The sequence below is a fragment of the Camelina sativa genome, chromosome 3, assembly GCF_030686135.1.
Source record: "Camelina sativa cultivar CO46 ecotype springtype chromosome 3, ASM3068613v1".
NCBI classification, from domain to species: Eukaryota; Viridiplantae; Streptophyta; class Magnoliopsida; order Brassicales; family Brassicaceae; genus Camelina; species Camelina sativa.
Window position 1 is genome coordinate 11082844 of NC_141882.1, and position 18867 is coordinate 11101710.

The window sequence follows — 18867 nt, forward strand, 5'->3', positions numbered from 1 at the left end:
CTAAATTAAGGATTAAAATATTCTAGATATTTATAATTCGGAGGCTATAAATACCTCCTCCTACTCTCATTTGTAATAAGATGTTGTGAAGTTGTTCCAAGTTAAAATCAAAGTAATAAAAGTTTTATTTTCTAAACTACTCTCTCAAATACTCAAAACACTTTCTACATCACTTCTAAAAGAATTTATTTCCAACGAAGTGGTATCAGAGCTTGAAGATCCTGAAGATGACAAGTAAATGTGTTCCCTTCCAAGTCCTAGTGCTCACAAAGAGCAACTATGAAAATTGGAGTTTACGAATGATGGCTATCCTAGGAGCACATGACGTGTGGGAGATAGTTGAGAAAGGTATGTTGAACCAGAGAATGAAGGTAGTCTCCCTCAAACACAAAAGGATAGTTTGAGAGACTCAAGAAAGATAGACAAGAAGGCTCTCTGTCTAATCTATCAAGGATTAGATGAATACGTTCGAGAAGGTCGTTGGAGCTACGTCAACAAAAGAAGCATGGGAGAAGCTTCAAACATCTTACAAGGGTGCCGATCAAGTCAAGAAGGTGCGTTTTCAAACTCTAAGAGGAGAATTTGAAGCTTTACAAATAAAGGAAGGTGAACTCGTCTCAGATTATTTTTCAAGAGTTTTGGTGGTTAAATGAAGAGGATTCTATAATAATAAGATCTTTTGAAATAACACAACATAACAATTTTGGTTTACTAATAATCTCAAAAGAAACGGCGAGAAGCTAGTTGATGTGAGAACTATGGAGAAGGTTCTTAGATCATTAGACTCAAAATTTGAGCATATCGTTACCGTTATTGAAGAGACAAAAGATTTGGAGGCCATGACAATGGAGCAAATTCTTGGATCATTACAAGCTTATGAAGAAAAGAAGAAGAAGAAGGAAGACATTGCCGAACAAGTACAAAAAATGCAAATTAATAACATTAAAGAAGAAATTGGACAAAGTTATCAAAGAAAAGGTGGTGGTCATATACGAGGACGAGGTCGAGGCTGTGGATATGGAAATGGACGTGGTTGGAGGCCATATGAAAACAACACTAGTCAAAGAGGTGAAAAATCCTCAAGAGGTCGTGGGAGAGGAAGCTCAAATTCAAGGTACAATAAATCAAGTGTAAAATGCTACAATTGTTGAAAGTTTGGACATTATGCTTCCGAATGTAAAGCTCCTAGTAACAAAAGAGTCGAGGAGAAGGCCAACTCCGTTGAATAAAAAATTCAAGAAGAAGACATGTTATTAATGGCTAATTACAAGAAGGATGAGCGAGAAGAAAATAATAAATGGTACCTTGATATTGGTGCAAGAAATCACATGTCGCGAGAAAAAACATGTTCGTGGAGCTTGATGAGTGAGTGAAAGGAAACGTCGCTTTAGGAGATGAATTGAAGATGGAGGTACAAGGCAAAGGAGACATTCTCATTCGATTAACGAATGGAGATCATCAATTTATTTACAACGTTTACTATATTCCAACCATGAAGACAAACATCTTGAGCCTTGGGTAACTCTTAGAGAAAGGTTATGATATTTGATTAAAAGATAATAACCTTTATATAATAGACCACACAAGTAATCTCATTACTAAAGTGTTGATGTCTAAAAATAGAATGTTTGTTCTTAACATTCAAAATGACATCGCACAAAGAGGAGTCTTGGCTTTGGCATCTTCGATACGGACATTCAAATTTTGGAGGTTTGGAGTTACTTTCGAAGAAAGAAATGGTGAGGGGGCTACCTTGGATCAATCATCCAAATCAGGTGTGTGAAGGATGTCTACTTGGAAAACAATTCAAAATGAGTTTTCCAAAGGAGTCAAGCACAAGAGAACAAAAGCCATTGGAGTTAATACACACTGATGTGTGTGGTCCAATCAAACCAGAATCACTTGGTAAAAGTAACTACTTCATTCTCTTTATTAATGATTTTTCAACAAAAACATGGGTTTATTTCTTGAAATAAAAATCCAAGGTATTCGAGAACTTTAAAAAAATTTAAGCCCATGTTGAAAAGGAAAGTGGTCTTGTGATCAAAGCTATGAGATTTGAACGTGGAGGAGAGTTCACATCTAAGGAGCATGCTTAAGAGTAAAAGACTACCAAAGGAACAATTCTTGAGATGTCGCATGTGCAGTGTATTTATTAAACCGATCTCCAACAAGAAGTGTCTCGGGTAAGACACCACAAGAATCTTGGAGCGGAAGAAAGCCCGATGTTTCTCATTTAAGAATCTTTGGAAGCATAGCTCATGCTCATGTACCAGATGAGAAGCGGACCAAACTAGATGACAAAAGTGAGAAGTACATCTTCATTGGTTATGACAACAACTCGAAAGGCTACAAGCTTTACAATCCCGATACGAGGAAGGCTATTATAATTTGAAATGTCGTGTTCGACGAAGAAGGAGAATGGGATTGGAAGTCAAATGATGAAGATTATAACCTCTTTCCACACTTTGGAGAAGATGACCCGGAGCCACCAAGAGAAGAGCCTACTACACCACCAACTTCACCGACGGGTTCTCAAGGAGAAGAAAGTACGAGCGAAAGGACACCATGCTTTAGAAGTCTACAAGAGCTTTACGAGGTAACCAAAAATCAAGACAACCTTACTTTATTTTGTTTATTTGCGGAGTGCAAGCCCTTGAACTTCCAAGAAGCTATTGAAAAAAATACTTGGAGAAATGCCATGGATGAAGAGATAAAGGCTATACAAAAGAATGATATGGGGGAGTTAGCTTCACTTCTAAATGCACACAATGCGATCGGTGTGAAGTGGGTGTACCAAGCAAAGAAAAATTCTAAAGGAATTGTGGAAAGATACAAGGCAAAATTGGTGGCTAAAGGATATAGTCAAAGACCCATAATCGACTACCATGAAGTATTTGCTCTTGTTGCTCGTCTTTGGCTAATTATTTCATTGGTAGCTCAAAACAAGTGGAAAATACATCAAATGGATGTCAAGTCAGCCTTCTTAAATGGAGACCTTGACGAAGAAGTTTACATTCAAGGCTACATAGTTAAAGGATAAGAAGACAAAGTTTTGAGGTTAAAGAAGGCACTTTATGGGTTAAAACAAGAGATTGGAACACACAAATTGACAAGTTTTATCTAGAAACTAGATTAGGACCCACGGTACACCGCGGTGCAAATTATTTATAACTCAAACATTTAAATTATAAATTTTATTTGTTGGTTAAATATGTTATAATTGTATAATAATTTTTAATTTTATGATTTAAAGTTTAAACTATATAATACCATAATATAATTTGTTTTTTACATAATATTTATTTAATCAATTTAATTAGATATACCGATAGTGTTAACAAAACAATGAAATGATGTTTTACCCGTGTCACACCAAATTAATGATACTTTAAATCTATATAAATATCGACAAAACCGTCCCGCTATATAATTTCGTCCAGAGATATTTTAACTCGCACTATATCATGTTAATGTTTTGTATTTATTGTTTTGTATTATAAATATTAGCTTGAGTTGCTATGTTATTTATTAAGATTGTAACCATTTATATTTTATAAGATTGACGCTTCTTATAAAGTTTAAATATTTATAATACTTAGAATTCTTAAAACGGTTGAGCATTTCTTGTAAATTGAGTAATATATGTCCGTTTTTAAAAATTTGTATTACATCATATGCAGGAAAAAATACAATTTTTATTAACTTGTATTATAGAATAATTTAAGATAATTTAAATATAAATTCAAATAAAAATGAAAAGGAATCATATATTTATGTTTGAGTGAGGTAGAAAGATTTTCTTATTTTTTTAAACCTTACTTATAATTAATTTGAAATTTTTGGTAACTAATATTAAAGTCAATGCATTAAATGCAAAAACTTTCCAAAAAGTATTTTTGAGCCAAAACTGCTGCAAAAATACTAGTATAGATATCAAAATCTCCACCTCCTTAAAAAAATATCTAAAAGTTCTAGAAAAATGTATCACCTCCTTAAACATAAAAAATCTAGATATTTAATTAGAATTATCTAGATAATTATATTATGATAATCTAGATATTGTGATAGAATAATCTAGATTAAGGATTAAAATATTCTAGATATTTTGTAATTTGGAGGCTATAAATACCTTCTCCTACTCTCATTTGTAACTAAGATGTTGTGAAGTTGTTCCAAGTTAACATCAAAGTAATACAAGTTTTATTTTTCTAAACTACTCTATCGAATACACAAAACACTTTCTCCACCACTTCTAAAAGAATTTACCTCTAACACGGCTTCCATTGTTCTGCAAGGATACACCTGAGATGATAGCTAAGATAATTGGTGTTCTTATACTGGTAATTCTGAGTTTTGTGTTATTTAAGCTTGATCTACCTAATTTGTTTGGGGAATTTTCAAAAATATCCATTTTTCTATGTCACTTTTCAAAAATACCCTTTCATGGTGTCTATTTTTAAAAATAACCCAAACAAATATAAAATGACAAAATTCTAAATCCAAATAGAGGAATTGGTGGAGCATGATGTTGTGCACCAGGCTTTTGTCTCATTGATTCAGCACGATACAAAGGGTAAATTTGATTTCTTCTGAACTCTAATTCATCTTATAGTCGTGATGCTACTTAATGAAAATTAGTTAAATTTGGTCTTCACCATCTGTATTGTTCTTTTTGCTTGCCCATCTAAACAATGAACTAGACTTGTGTCACGTGTAATCTTTTAGTTCTATTGCTAAGATCGGGTAAGAGATATATATACTGTCCCAAATCTACCCGAGTAGGTATTGGTGCTGATACCTAACGCATGTTTATAGGATTCGTTCTTGTTTTCGAATTTTTAGATTGTTGGAGGAAACATATCTTATAGAACGAGATGTAATATTATTTTTTTCTAATAATGCAAAGCTAATGGGAAATTGTGAACGGAGAGAATCCCTTGGAAAGGTTTTGTATATCTTATCCTATTTTAATAGATTTTGTGTTTTCATGTAGGTGTTTCCTCTTGAAGGGGAACTGTTAAAGCCTAAACAGGAAATAAAAAGACATACAACCGATTTAATCAAAAAGGTTAGACCATATCTTTGATCACATGGAGTTTTTCTTGTTTCTGTCTATTTTTTCTGGCTTTCATTTCTTATCCCTTTATGACATTCTTTGGGTGTTTTCAGAGCCTAGGGGATGTACCTGGAAAAGAATTCAATATGTTTTTGGATTTCTTGACAAGTGTAAGTATATTTAGAGCGAAAGCTCATCAAGAAATTGTTGAAGGACATACCAGTTTGGATTCACTGTTTAGTGTAAGTTTACTTGGTTTTTGGGATGGACATATGTTTCTTGCTTAGTTGCTTTAATACGATGAAAGTAATGATTATTCTTCCCAAGATGTTTATTGAGTTTTTGACAAGTAGTTTTTTCGCATACTACACAAGAGACAGTTTTTTCACATTCATCCCTAGAGGCAGCTTTTTCACATACTACACAAGTAGTTTTTTTATCCGAGAATGAAGTCTCCTAGTCTTTAGAAGGATATTTTTCCTAGCATAGACTTGAGGTCTCATTGGTAGTATGTGAAAAAGCTGCCTCTAAATTTTCATAAAATCAGTATTTTGTCCAGTACACAGTCTAGGGAAAGGTTCAACAGTTGTCTTTGTGAAAATCTGACCGTAGGAAGCAAGTTTTAAAATTAATAGCATCTGATTACGTATGAAATTAATAATATTATACAAATACATATAAATCTCAAAGAAATAAAAAATTCAATATATAATGTGGGTACCCACGGATAACCCGAAATTTAATGGGGTTTTTTTGGGTTTACCCATTAGAGCTCCCATAGGATTTTTTGAAATTTGGGGTTTTGACTGATAGGTGTTCCGGTTGGACTGGACTTTTTTACCCCTAACAACATCCCTATTAGTATCTTAACTATCTATAACTCTAAGATATTTCTAACCCCACTCTATTTTAGAGTTGAAAGTCTATTATAGAGCAATATTGTGCTCCATGTTACTCTATATATAGAACCAACTCTATTCTCATCTCTATTTTTTTACACTAACTCATGCTATATTATAGAGTTACTCTATTTTAGAGGAAAAAATAGATACATTGGAGATGGTCTAGGTCTAAGACTGGTATTCTTCATTAAATAATAATTATAACTTTAAGATGTTAATTAGATAAAATAATCATGTCAATGAGAAAAGATGTTTTGTTTCCTTGTTTTGGTTGCCATCGGAGTCAAACTTTCGTAAGAACTAATCAATTATTTGAATGCAAGGTGTGCCGTAAGCTCGGACTCGTAATTAGTTCATCATGCTAGAGGATCTTTCCGGTCCACAGTATTCTTTTACAATAGAATACGTTAAACCAAGAATCAAATCATTCAATCCATCCTTATATTCACTAGGCACTGAGAAATGTTCAGCTTCCTTTGGTCTTGAATCAAAGCCGTCCTCGCCGTTCGTTTCTCCACCGCAAAAGAAGCGGAATAGGAGCGCTGTCCTTGAAGACTGTCCGGCCATCTCTTGTCGTGTATTCATACTTCCACTGTGGTCCTAGAAGCCATGCCATTGCAGTTCCACCAAGTAAACCACCAATCTGAATTCATCAGAGATATTTTTGTCAGACCACTGTCACTGATCCAAAAAAAAACTATTGGATTACTTACATGTCCCCAGTTATCTATGCGTCTGGACATTAGACCCATTGTCTGCATAGTGATCAAAGCTTGTTAGAATTTGAGAGATATTATACGAATTTATAATTCTGGTGTAGCAGTTTTCTTTCTTTACCATGTTTAGAGCAATAACTTGAGCTATCTGCATTAGATCTTCATTCCCACCTCCGACCATCTGTTTGTGTCTTATAACAAATACAGCTACCGAGCCAACCTACCAGGATAACAGGACATTCATTTAACAAAACTTCATCTGTATGAGAGAAGTCTGAAACAAAGACATATGGTTTTTATGGGACTTACCAATCCGAAAATTGCACCCGAAGCACCAACTGATGGCGCTTTGTTGAACCAGTAGCTCATTGCAGAACCTAGAACTCTTAAGATGGGTTCTGTGTAGGCCTGGGCATTCGGTTAACCATTCGGTTTCGGTTCGGTTGTATTCGGTTTCGGTTATTTTGGATATAGTAATATAGTAACCATTTGGATATTTTTGAAATTTCGGTTCGGTTCGGTTCGGTTTTGGTTTGGTTATTTAAATAAATAACCATAACTAACATAAATTATATTAACATTAACCAAATAAACCAAATATAACCAAAACTAACCGAATATAACCAAAATTAACCAAATATACAATAACAAAAATACAAAAAAGGGAAAAATATGGATTCAATTTTACAAAATAGTATTTAACTTTGTAAATTCAAAATAATAACATTTACATATATTGATTATTTAAAATATTTAATTGTTTTGAATCTAGAAATAATTTATATTTTAAGTTTATTTTATAGTTTTGCATAATATTAAGTATATAATATTTGATATCTTCTAGGTTTTCGGATATTTCGGTTAACCATTTAATTGTCGGTTCGGTTCGGTTCGGTTTCAGTTAGTTTGGATATAGATTTTTACTAACCATTCGGGTATTTGAAGAATTTCGGTTCGGTTCGGTTTGGTTTTTTTCGGTTCGGTTTCGGTCGGTTATTTGGTTATCGGTTATTTTGCCCAGCCCTAGTTCTGTGAGTCAGGAAACTCGAAACAAAGGAACATACTCATCCACATCAAAGAAAGACTATGAGCCATTAATTACTTGCAATCGCAGATGTCAAGTAAACGGAAAGAAATCTCTTTGGGCCACCTAAACTCTCAGCAGTCGGTCCAATAGAATTCAAAGAATAGCAATTTATCTAAAACCCAAGAGGAAACAAACAGTTTAGCCATACATACAGTAAGCAGCATTGATAAGAAATAACAAATGCTGAAAGATTGGTTTAGAAACAGACCATGAGATGCATAGGATTCGCATGAAGAACAGAAGCTGTAGCCAGTCTCCATAGCTGACCTCTTTCGATTAAACTGTTTATCTGCAGCAACAAGAGACGTCCACATATATCAATTTGCAGCAACAAGAAAACAAACAGTCTCAACATTTTTAATCAAGTCTCTGTATATGTTTACCTTGGCTCCCCATGTAAGCACTCTCCCATCTGATGCAACTTGTGCAATATACATTCTGACATCATTAACACAAAATGAAATCCATAATAAGCCTTTTGTAGCTCATAACCTGATCAAAAAGCATTCCTCAAATAGCAAAAACATTATCAAACCAAAAAAGACATTACATTACGTTGATGGCAAGGAGGACATTGGTCCATCGCCGTCCGTTAACTGTGTTTCTCTTGGTAACCTCCTTATGGTTCGATGATCCTTCCTCACCTCCTCCTCTAGGGTTATTAATCCTACTCTCTCCACCATTAAAGAAACATACAAACGATGAAGACGGTGACAATTTAACTCTAGACTTGAGAAGATTTGCTCCATTGAATAGAATCACTCTTTGGTATCTTGCAAACTCCAACCTCGCTGCTTCAGAAAAAAGCTGCAGTTTCTGTCGAATCAAACAGAATGAGATTTTAACCTTCAAAGCTTGTGCAATTTCACAATTTCCATATAATCAAAAGCATCAGAGGAGGCAATTTTAACAGAAAGAGCTACAATTAATCTCGAACTGGGGAGAGGTAAGAGATAAGAGACGAAGTAAGGTGAACCTGAAAGGAAGAGCGAAGATGGGAGCTAAGGCGGAGGTGACGGGTAACATGGTGGCAGGCGTGTAAGGATACGACGGTTGCGAGACCTCGAAACGCCGTAGATCCAGGTTCCGGTGGCCAGAGATTATGGTGAGATAATGACAGTGATGATGATACCATCTCCTCCTCCTCCTCCTCCTTCACGTTTCTCTGACTTTTTCCAACTACGGGACCTTTGATTTTTACACCTTTTTCGCTTCTTGCATTGGTTTACGGTTTACCTGTACCGAACCCAATTCCAATTCGAATTATAGGAAACCGAACCGTTTAACCGAAATTGACCTAATGATTAATTATTTTTTATTCAGTTTTATAGTTAGGATTTGTAAAATTAGTTTATAAAATAGTTGATTATGTTTTTTTTTGTTTACACCATGAATAGATATAGAGAATACTTATTTTGTCTATGTACAAATGTGTAGTTACGTTTAGTATTTGCTTTATTTTTAGTAAAATTAGGTGAAATGGAACTTTTGAGATCAAATCATATAAATGCTCTTAAGGAAAACAACAAAATCTTATACTAATAAGGTCAACAAAAACATGTTAATTAGATAAGTATTAACTACTAAAAGATTGTAGAAAAGGACAACTCTGTTATTTCAATTCATGTTTTCCCTAAAGAATAAATAACTAAAATATTCATAAATGTGGACTTTATTTCCCCTATTCTTTTTGTGGACTTTGAACCATGAATCGTTACTCTTTTCTTCACTTTTTCTGTATTTTGTTCCACTGTGTTGGTTTGCTAATGTTATCATCGTTTAGTTCAACTTCTTGTTCAAGATTAGAGACTTTGATTACAACTTTCACATGCTGTGTTCTTTCTTGTTTTCATCGTACACGGTTGTCTCTTAACGTGAGTTCTTGGAAGCAAGTAATGTGTAAATTAGCTTTAGTAAAGACTACTCATTAAAATGTTCAACTGATTTAGAATAGAGAAGAGGGTTAAGAGTAGACGTCTGACTCTCACACTAGTAGTAACTGAGTATTGGAGACATTTTGATTTGCCCAAAAAAAAAAACCAAAAAGCATATAAGATAAAAGAGAGACAAGGGATTAGCATGAATGATGATGAGTGGTTTCCTTCTATTCACAAGCGAGCTTGGTGTCAAAGCTGCTTAAGCAAATCGCAAACGCCTGAAACGCAGATAACGGATACCTATAATCCATAGTGAACATATCTTTACCCACTTTACCAAACTGGAGAATCACCTTGTCTTGCTCCGGGTGAGGCTGTGCAGCCGCTGCTGCTGCTCCGCCTGTTCCTTGAGGCTGCTGCGGCTGTCTTGCTGCTACAAGCTGGAAATTCTTAACCGATGCAACTGTCACTCGTCCCCGGAAATTCAAACACCAGCATTGCAACTGCTCGTGCCACCTCGGCTGCTTGTTCTTTAATACCAACGGTCTGAAACTCGCTTCTTCTTCGTTGTTGTCGTCGCAGGATATTCCTATTTCCGAGAATCTTGAACTGTTGAAATCGAGGGAGCGGTGGTCCAGTGATGATTTGGAGAACGAGATGTTACTGCGGAATGAGTCGTCGAGAGAGTATGGAGCTGGGATGAGTTTATCTGGTTGGTTAGGAACCGAACCGCCTGGTTCGAGCGATGAAATTGGGATGGAGTTCATGATGCAGTGCATTCTCCGTGGCCCGCGTGTGCCTAACACGTTGAGCTCGTAGGTGATTTGAGCAATGTTGTAGCTTCCGGATGGGACTTTAGGAGATACTCTTCTGGAGTGGAATCTGCTCCGGCTTGTTCTATCAGTGATTAACGCACTTGAAGATGTGTTTGGTGGTGGTTGTGTATCGTACACCAAGAACTTTGTCCCAAGAAAGTTTGATCTGAGAGAGAAAGAAACCTCAATGAGCACACTAAAGATTATACGAAAAATGAAATAAACAACCATAAATTTCAATAGTAGCAAACTACTAGTATTGAGCAGTAAGAGATGCAAGGACTGAAAACGAACCTGAGTTTTCCTAGGTAGGAGTTGCTGGATCTTGAAATGTTATCAGCATCCATGGAGATAATGTACTCGGTCCGAGTAGTTCTACGAGTTCTTTTAGCCGAAAGAAGAAACTTCCCATTCTCCACTAGTAGAGCTGAAAAAAAAAACATAATTCAATTTGTATTTAGCCAAAAGCTAAGTGAATCAAGAAAACAAACAACTTACTAAAGTGTGAACAAAGCTTACCAGGACTTAAACAAAGAAAAAGATGAAATGTTAGCTTTGATTTATCCCTTTTAATGAAACACTGAATCATTGCATCACGCGGCCCTGGCTGAAATTTTTTAACAACACAAAACAAATAAGCTTCTTCATTAGTAGTTTGAACCAAACAACATCAAATTAAACTAGCAAAACCGTAAGGAGAGAAAAACCAAACCTGTTTGAGGGAAACTGGGAAAGTGAGCTTCCCACAGATTTCAGGACATAAAACAATCTCTTGGCACATAGCTCTCCAAGACCGACAAACCGAAGCACAAGCCACGACATGTTTTCTTGCAGGCCAATTACTCTCACTCTCCTCTAATCTTTTGATCACATCAAAGAGTAGCTCTGGAGGAAGATTAGCCCATCTGCTTGTCTGAACTATCACAGGCGACAAGAGATCACGAGAAGACGAAAACTCACGGAAAGAAGAGCCCTGAGATTTCCCATTATGAAGACTAGAGAGCCTGAAATCAAAACTCCTCCTTGACAAGCTCCCAAACCCATCTCTCAAATCTTGAAGAATGCTCCTAAACGACATTTCTCTTTCTTTTTCTTCAAAAGGATTCTTCTTCTCAATAACAAGAACAAACCAGAAATGCCCAATTCCTATAAAGACCTACACACTGGGATAGGAGAGGACTCCACTCACTGTCCATTATCATAAGCCCCCATAAGAAAGAAGAAAAAGTCATTCAGGTTAGCAATTCTGAGTCATCATCATCTTCTTAATAAGTAAGAAATAAAAGAAAAAGGAGCCAACAAAGAAAAAAAGTAAAGTGGAGCCTAAAAGAGAAAGAAGCTCGGCTAAAGCTTAGGAAAGAAAAGACATCCAATACAAGCATCGCATGCCCAATAAAGAAACTAGCTCACGTCCCCAATATAGCTTTTTTCTTTTCTTTTCTTAGGGGCTATAATTAACCAAAGAGAATCTGATGATAATAATTCACTGCCCCCAAAATTGAGATCATAGGATGCAAAATCAGGACTCAAAATTTGCTGCTGAAGCAAAAAGATCAGATATTTTAACTGGGAAATGTCAGCTAATACTCTTACTTAAACAGGAAATAACAGAGCCGTATCGAATTTGTAACATGAAAAAAATCAAGAGCATTAAACAGTTTCCACAAAAATCAGGTCATCAAATTCAAACCGAATCATTTACGAAAAAGGAAACTTACTCATCTGATTTACTACTACTTGTGCTGTAAAGTCAAAATCTTGATTTTTTTTTTTGTTATCACAAAAGATTCAAGAACAAGAACAACAAGAACCTGGGATTTTGGATAACATAAAGATCAAAGACAGAAGGAGAAAGGGGTTATTAAAAGAATGAACCTTTCAGACAAGCTGATGAAACCCCCAGAATCTTCTCTTTTTTTTAACTTAAGGCTTCCTGTTTCCGACCAAATCCAGAAGCTCAGCAAAAAAGCAACAAAACGTACAGAATCTGAGGGGTCTTCTGCTTACAAAAAAAAAACTCAAGAATCCTCCGGAAATTACGGATAAACAGAAGAATTAAAGACAAGATCACAGAGATTTAAGCAGATCTATAAGAGCTCCTTAAATCTAAAAACAAAAGAACCCCATAAAGTCAAAGAAGAACAACAAAAACCAGAAAAAAGATAAAGTCGTCTTCTCTTTTTTTTCTCTGCTTTTTTTTTGTTTTGTTTCCAGTAGTACTCAGCAGGAGCTTTTCTTGATTTTATACTTTAATAGTTTCATTCACGAGACAGCAAGAAAATACTAATTGAAAGATGTAAATATTAATTTAAAAAATCTACAAATCAAAATGCCTTATTTTTTTCTTCTTACTCTAATTCTCTTCCTTGTTGGATTTTTCTATCGAACTTTTATGACAAATTTTTTTAAGTTACTATAAATTTGTCTACGGAAGAGAGAGAGAGAGAGAGAATGAATTTGTAATAAGTGGACATTGTGAAACATTATTGTCCACGAGGCCGCATGACCTACGCCTCGCATCAAGCGAAGACCCAACCATAGTTTTGACTTTAACACAAAACCAAAATAAATAAATAAAAAGTTTTAAAAACCTTTTTTAACCAATTTGTTGTTATACACTGATAGAGAGATTTTTTACACCGTTGAACTTGGAGTCTTATCACTGAATAATAATACTACAAATCATTTCGATATTGATTTGTACTGCATGTTTCATCACATCAATTCTTTTTCATAAGTCAAATTTTGTTAGTTATATACTTATATGTATATCATAAATTTTAATTATATGTTGGAAGATGGGTAGATCTCTCAAGAAACGATACAGTGAAATCGTATAATAAAAATACCTAACCCCATTCAACCCTTAGTATGTTATTAATTATGAACTTTTAGAAGAAAAAAAATCAAAACGATTTAAGATACTTTATTAAATACTTTTCGGGAAAAGTTTAGCTGAGATCTTTAAAGGTTTAAGTTAAAATTATATTTTGGGAAAACGTTATTTATTAATGTAAGTACTAAGCATAGAATTTTGGATTTTTAACACTCTTATAGAATTTCTCAAATTTGAACCTTGAACAAGTTTATGCATGGTTTATCAATATTAGATTCTTATCGATTACCGGTCTACAAAATTTCGTATTCCGTGGTTTACAGACTTCTTATCAAATCAATCCATAATTCTTTAACGGATTTTATATTCTGATGATTCAGATGGACCATGATTGGATCGGTCAGCAAGCCGTCATCCCTCTACTTTATCCTTTTTCAGATAGAGTAAATCCTTCGGGTATGTAGTAGATCAAGAAGTGCAAGTGGTAGAGCCGTAGAGGTTCAAGTGTGTGTGCAAACCAGTTTTACTAATAGAGAATCGGGGGTCGAAAAGGTTCTTTTCATTTTTGTAATGCTACCAATGCAAATTTGCATTATTTAGAAACTCTTTTTAATAATGAAGATTCTTTTTTTTTCTGAAAATCTATTCTATTCCAATAATTTTTTTTTGCGCATATATACAGCTTAATTATTACAATCTTGCCATAGTTGTTGTTATTGTTGGTTACAAAGTACATCAGCTCCTGCAAATACATGTATATGGGTCTTTAGTAAATATAAAGTTTAAGCACGAGTCTCTCTTGCTTTTTCAGCTCCTGCGAACACAAAGTACACCAACATCAGTTCCAAGTTCCCTTTTGGTTTCGTAGAGTTACAAAACCATCTCATCCTTGAACGTCCCACAACTTATGATCCGATTCTAGTAGACGAACATGGTATATTAACTATTAAGTTTCATCCATACACAATTCTAGATATCGGTCCGGTAGAATCAGGTTTCCATGAATTATTCTACTAGACGATGGATTTAATATTTTTTACCTATACCGCCACACGTAGCATTTGTGATGGCATCGGATCAGCTTTTTATCTGACAAAGAGAGAACATTAAAACGGATACATACATCATACATGGAAGCTGAGGATAAATTAAGAAAGAAGAGAGTATTACTCACTATCAGGATTGACGCAGCCGGTGGTGCAAGCGTCATAGCAGTTTTCTGCGCCTAACTTTCTATATGGTCCGTGGCCTAATTTAGCCTCCGCCACCATATCCATGTTGGAAAACAAAACCACCAGAATTAGAAGAGCAGCCACTATCGTCACTTGCTTCTTCATCATTCTCTCTCTCTCGATCTTTTCTCCTTTTTCTTTCCCTTAAGTCTTCTTTGTTTTCGTTTTTTCCTTCTCCCTCTCTTCGAAGGCCATCTGTTTGTGAGTTTATAAAAGAACTAAGGAAAAAGGGAATGTTGCCATGTTTGACCGCTTGTCCATATGTACACGCGTCATGATTTATCTCCCTACGTTTCCTATCCTTTTAAATATCCAACCCTGTTAAAACCTACAAACAATAGATCACCGACGTATAACATATTACATATACAAATTCATTCAGAGATAGACAGTCCTATATGTATAAGAAAAATAACCTAAATCAAATGCTTTAAGTCTTTATTGCATAAGTCGCGTAATATTTGTCATTGCTTCCTACTTGTTTTTTACTAACCTAGCTAGTATATTATTGTGTTGCTTAGTTATTGCAACAAAAGCATACAAACACAGTCTAGCTTAACTTCAATCGCGGAAATTTATCGTATTCCACGTACTATTTGAAAATCCTTTAATACAGGTAAAACAATTCTAGCTAGGCCTTTTTGTTGGAATGATAAAATAAGTTTGAGAATGGGCCATGCATGCCAACGAGTATGTATTGCTTGATCTACCAAGATCTGGATCTAACGACGAAGACAAGACGTATGAATTAGCAACCTAGGAGGGGTTTTTTTTTCCAATATCCTAACGAATGGATTTTTGATGTGAAAAAAAAAGTCTGTGAATTAGCCGGTTTCAGTTAGACCGGCGGTTCTCAAGACAATTTAAATCTAATACAAACCGGTATTATAGTATATATCAATCAATCATTGTAGCTGTTATTATTGGAAATATTCCGACGACTCTGTCTTTGTAAGAAAAAACTGACGGAAACTTTTTTACCAAAATCCTTCCACAATTTTCCTTTCATATTCCTTTTAATTTTCTGCAAAATTTCTTACGACAAAATTATTAGTTGTGAATTTTAATTAAATTTTATGAATTTAAAATGTTTTGATTTTTAATGAATTTATGCAATTTAATTATATTTTGTAATTATTATTTTTAGTTTGTGGAAAATCTGTTAGAAATATTTGTCAGAAATTCATTGCCAATTTTTTGAACATGATTACCCACATAACGTAGTCATAGTGTATGGAAGCAAATCCATGACTACAAAGATTGCTGATTTATGTACCATTCACCAAACTTATTTGCATCAAATTAAACATCTAAAATTAAAATAATACGTAAGTTAATTTGTTTAGATGAATATATAAGTTAATTTGTTTTGTTGAATATGCTAACTTGTCTCTTTGTGCAGGCCATTATAGAACAGGTTTTCAACCTCAAAAACAAATTAAGTGCAATAATTTAACGCAACTCCATGGTGTTGTTGGAGCTATGGAAACTTCAAAAGTGGATTTCTTTAGTTTTGGTTGCATATTATTTTACTTCTTAACTCTGGTTGAGCATCCGTTTGGAGCTCTTCACAGCGCAATACCTCAAATAAACTCGCGCTCAACCATTGTAAAACTGAAGAAGCTAGTATTATTTTTGCCACATTGTTGCATATTACACCTAATTATTTTCGTTTAATGGTTTATTATGATATTTAAAGCTTTTATCACCAAATTGATCGACCTCTTGCTTTGTAACCTTATCATTGTAACTTATGCATTACAGGATCTAGTGTTTTGGAGTTTCGGTAAGAAGTTGGTTTTATTTAAGAATGTTAGTGAAATAATAGAGACACAAAAATCAGCTGAACAAATGATAAAAAGTTCGATAAATGTCTAAAAGCAACATGTTATAGGACTTGCTATGGACTGGGGTACACTGATAAATTGATGTATTCAATTGTTTTCCGCTTGGTATGACTAATTAGGAACTAACACAATCACTTCATACAACTTCCTACAAACATAAGGTTTGCCTCATAATAATTAAAAATCATTGAAATCATAATACACACAAACGTTGATTGATTTATTTTGAATTTTATAATATCTCAGACACTTTATAGGGGAACAATGATAGAGGAATGTTACCGTGAGAGATTTCCTAAATTGTTGATGAGAGTCTATACAGTCGTCTTCACGCACAAGCATGGAGGTTGATGTGATATTTGGAGGGTACATTACAAAGTTTAGGAAAAGAATGAGTGTGTATTTCTCTACTACGTTTTACTCATACATTTGAGCTTATAAATCCATGAGTAAGCATAATGTCTGAATGAATGTCTATATTTGTTAGTATCTATTTTCTTATTGATATCTCTTTCATTTTGAATTCATGTGGGGAAAATGTACACTAAATGGGATTTGAGTCTATGCTTTTCTTTGTTATGTCTCTTTTGAAAAAAAGAACAAGTGGTTAAATCATAATACAGGTTTACGTAAGGCAAAATTGTGATGTGTAAGTGACTAGTGACTCATTTTTACTTTATATCATAATATTATCAATGAGAAAAATAGAAGGGAACGGGCATCGGGCCTATTGGTGAATAAATATTGGCCGGTGTTTGATACCCACTTTTGGGTGTTATGAAGGAAACTCAAACTAGCATCACTTGGTGAAGAAATATATATTGAATAAATATTGATGGGTGTTAAATACCAATTTTTGTTTTGACACGTTAGCTTATATCCAATCAAATTTTGAATTCTAAATTTCACATCGATTAAATTAATTTCAAAGATAATTTCACCTAACAATCTATTTTTTGTTTAGTTGTAAGTTTTACCATAATAAATAAGAGGCTTCTTATACATCTTGAAAATGGGACACAAATCAATAGTAGGTATATATATATATATATATATATATAAATTAAGTCCCAACATTTATTTTCAAGCTATCAATATTTTGAAAATAAAACTAATTTATATTACTATTTTCTATTTATTAAAAAAAATGTATATAATACAAGAAAAAATTACCATAGTTTGTATTTAAATTTTCTTTACAATATTACACATAGAATATTAGAGGAGGTAGAGAAATATTAGGAGTGTCATATGACACCCATAAAATTATAAATTTTGGTTTAGCTTTTATTAAAAACTTTAATTGCACATATTGAAGCAAACCTGTTGACACCTCTCTCAAATTTTGTTGATACCCTTCAAATAAAAATAGATTTTTTCATATCTCGTTTTCTATTAAGTTTTTTCTATAATTGTAAGATATTAACATATGATCATTAGGCTTTTTAGACAAACTATTGGGTTTAACTTTAACAAAATTTTAATCGATTGTATATTTGTATAATTAAACATAACTATAAGTTGATTAAATCATTAAACGGCAAAAGTATAATTTTTCAAAAACTTGGACTCTTCCTCTTTCATCATCATCTTTAGAATGTTTTTAAAGTATGAGTGAGCTTAGAATTTATATTTATAATGAACTTTTATAGTAACATTGTTTTAATATAACCTTTTCTTTTGAAAAAAAAAAATTATGACACCCATAAATAATTTTTCAGGCTCGGCCACTAGTCTTTTAAAATCATAAAATTACTGACAACGAATATTTAATTTACTATAGAAAACAAATTTTTATCAAATTAAAATAGTGAGTCGTAACTAATACAGAATATGTTTTACAGAGATACGTTTAAAAGAAAAATATTACAACATAATTTAATTTATTGGGATCATAGTAAAATAAAAAGAGTTTCAAACACCAGTCTCTCTTGCCCTGACAGCATCTGCAATTACAAAGTACATCAACATCAGTTCCAAGTCCCCTCTTGGTTTTTCAATTCAGATACAAGTCAGAAAATTCAATCTCTTGTTACAGGCAAAATATTCTATAACCTCAACCGACCGGTTAATCAGGGGTTGCTACAAATTAAACAGACCGGTCCGGTACGGATCCGGTTTTCATAAATATACCTGGGCCACAACGAATGGAGCACTTGCGATCGCACCGGGACGTCTTTCTCGCTGAAGAAAAGAGAAGATCGACTAGGAATTATACAAAAGAATAGAGAAACCTTTTTGGGGTCAATTCATAATAAAGAAGAGAGTACTCACGGTCACGTTGGACGCAGGCGGTGGAGCAACCGTCGTAGCAGTCTCCGGGACCTAATTGAGCCTCAGCAACCATATCCAAGTTGGAAGATAAAGCCATCAGAATCATAAGAGCCGCCACTATTGTCACTTGCTTCTTCATCATTCTCTTTTCTTCTTCTTAGATCTTCTTTGTTTTTGTTTTTTCCTTCTCTCTTCTAAAGTGATATTTTGTGGGTATTTAAA

The 18867-nt window shown here is 34.0% G+C and overlaps 4 protein-coding genes, 1 long non-coding RNA gene and 1 pseudogene across 7 annotated transcripts; 2 read left to right on the forward strand and 4 right to left on the reverse strand.

Annotated features, from left to right (window-relative positions):
- The first annotated feature begins 227 nt into the window (after positions 1–227).
- On the forward strand, positions 228–1151 carry LOC147946772 (uncharacterized; annotated as a pseudogene).
- A 3005-nt stretch (positions 1152–4156) lies between these two features.
- Positions 4157–6824, forward strand: LOC147946773 (uncharacterized). The gene is made up of 5 exons (XR_015591504.1): positions 4157–4343; positions 4511–4576; positions 4997–5071; positions 5173–5301; positions 6285–6824. It is a non-coding gene; the product is annotated as an uncharacterized LOC147946773 (long non-coding RNA).
- LOC104776718 (RHOMBOID-like protein 10, chloroplastic) lies at positions 6251–9063 on the reverse strand. 3 transcript variants are annotated; one of them, XR_015591501.1, is made up of 9 exons: positions 8741–8954; positions 8315–8580; positions 8148–8202; positions 7973–8053; positions 7780–7876; positions 6987–7062; positions 6799–6897; positions 6675–6716; positions 6251–6604 (listed from the first exon to the last, which is right to left on the reverse strand). XR_015591501.1 is itself a non-coding variant. In XM_010500826.3 (9 exons), the coding sequence occupies exons 1-9, from the start codon at positions 8897–8899 to the stop codon at positions 6449–6451; spliced, it is 1023 nt and encodes a 340-aa protein (XP_010499128.1). In that variant the 5' UTR covers positions 8900–9063; the 3' UTR covers positions 6251–6448. The 3 variants fall into 3 exon arrangements, 2 of the variants coding, with proteins under 2 accessions (XP_010499128.1, XP_087358953.1); XM_010500826.3 differs by having other exon boundaries at positions 6987–7054; positions 8741–9063; XM_087502827.1 differs by having other exon boundaries at positions 6987–7054; positions 8320–8580; positions 8741–8947.
- Positions 9064–9673: 610 nt separating this feature from the next.
- LOC104776719 (tubby-like F-box protein 10) lies at positions 9674–13012 on the reverse strand. Its single transcript, XM_010500827.2, has 5 exons — positions 12332–13012; positions 11169–11644; positions 10976–11063; positions 10751–10883; positions 9674–10622 (listed from the first exon to the last, which is right to left on the reverse strand). Exons 2-5 carry the CDS (start codon positions 11532–11534, stop codon positions 9869–9871), a joined length of 1341 nt encoding a protein of 446 aa, XP_010499129.1. The 5' UTR covers positions 11535–11644; positions 12332–13012; the 3' UTR covers positions 9674–9868.
- An 822-nt stretch (positions 13013–13834) lies between these two features.
- On the reverse strand, positions 13835–14800 carry LOC104776720 (uncharacterized). Its single transcript, XM_087507250.1, is given in 6 exon segments — positions 13835–14210; positions 14333–14381; positions 14467–14579; positions 14581–14672; positions 14674–14742; positions 14792–14800. Coding segments are annotated over 6 exon segments (345 nt in total). The 3' UTR covers positions 13835–14197.
- A 3344-nt stretch (positions 14801–18144) lies between these two features.
- LOC147946774 (thionin-like protein) lies at positions 18145–18833 on the reverse strand. Its single transcript, XM_087502848.1, has 3 exons — positions 18646–18833; positions 18505–18555; positions 18145–18317 (listed from the first exon to the last, which is right to left on the reverse strand). Exons 1-3 carry the CDS (start codon positions 18785–18787, stop codon positions 18286–18288), a joined length of 225 nt encoding a protein of 74 aa, XP_087358974.1. The 5' UTR covers positions 18788–18833; the 3' UTR covers positions 18145–18285.
- Positions 18834–18867: the final 34 nt, after the last annotated feature.

What these genes read in the sequence shown, in the direction of transcription:
- LOC147946774 (XM_087502848.1), bottom strand. Translation starts at nt 18,787, where the DNA reads ATGATGAAGAAGCAAGTGACAATAGTGGCGGCTCTTATGATTCTGATG. An exon ending in CGCCTGCGTCCAACGTGACC is followed by an intron (nt 18,556 to 18,645) that starts GTGAGTACTCTC and finishes TCTTTTCTTCAG; the next exon opens with CGAGAAAGACGTCCCGGTGC. An exon ending in CTCCATTCGTTGTGGCCCAG is followed by an intron (nt 18,318 to 18,504) that starts GTATATTTATGA and finishes TTGTAATTGCAG; the next exon opens with ATGCTGTCAGGGCAAGAGAG.
- LOC104776719 (XM_010500827.2), bottom strand. Translation starts at nt 11,534, where the DNA reads ATGTCGTTTAGGAGCATTCTTCAAGATTTGAGAGATGGGTTTGGGAGC. An exon ending in TCCCAGTTTCCCTCAAACAG is followed by an intron (nt 11,064 to 11,168) that starts GTTTGGTTTTTC and finishes AAAAAATTTCAG; the next exon opens with CCAGGGCCGCGTGATGCAAT. An exon ending in TTTTCTTTGTTTAAGTCCTG is followed by an intron (nt 10,884 to 10,975) that starts GTAAGCTTTGTT and finishes TTTTTTTTTCAG; the next exon opens with CTCTACTAGTGGAGAATGGG.
- LOC104776718 (XM_010500826.3), bottom strand. Translation starts at nt 8,899, where the DNA reads ATGGTATCATCATCACTGTCATTATCTCACCATAATCTCTGGCCACCG. An exon ending in CGAATCCTATGCATCTCATG is followed by an intron (nt 7,877 to 7,972) that starts GTCTGTTTCTAA and finishes CTTGGGTTTTAG; the next exon opens with ATAAATTGCTATTCTTTGAA. An exon ending in AAGTTATTGCTCTAAACATG is followed by an intron (nt 6,717 to 6,798) that starts GTAAAGAAAGAA and finishes ATCACTATGCAG; the next exon opens with ACAATGGGTCTAATGTCCAG.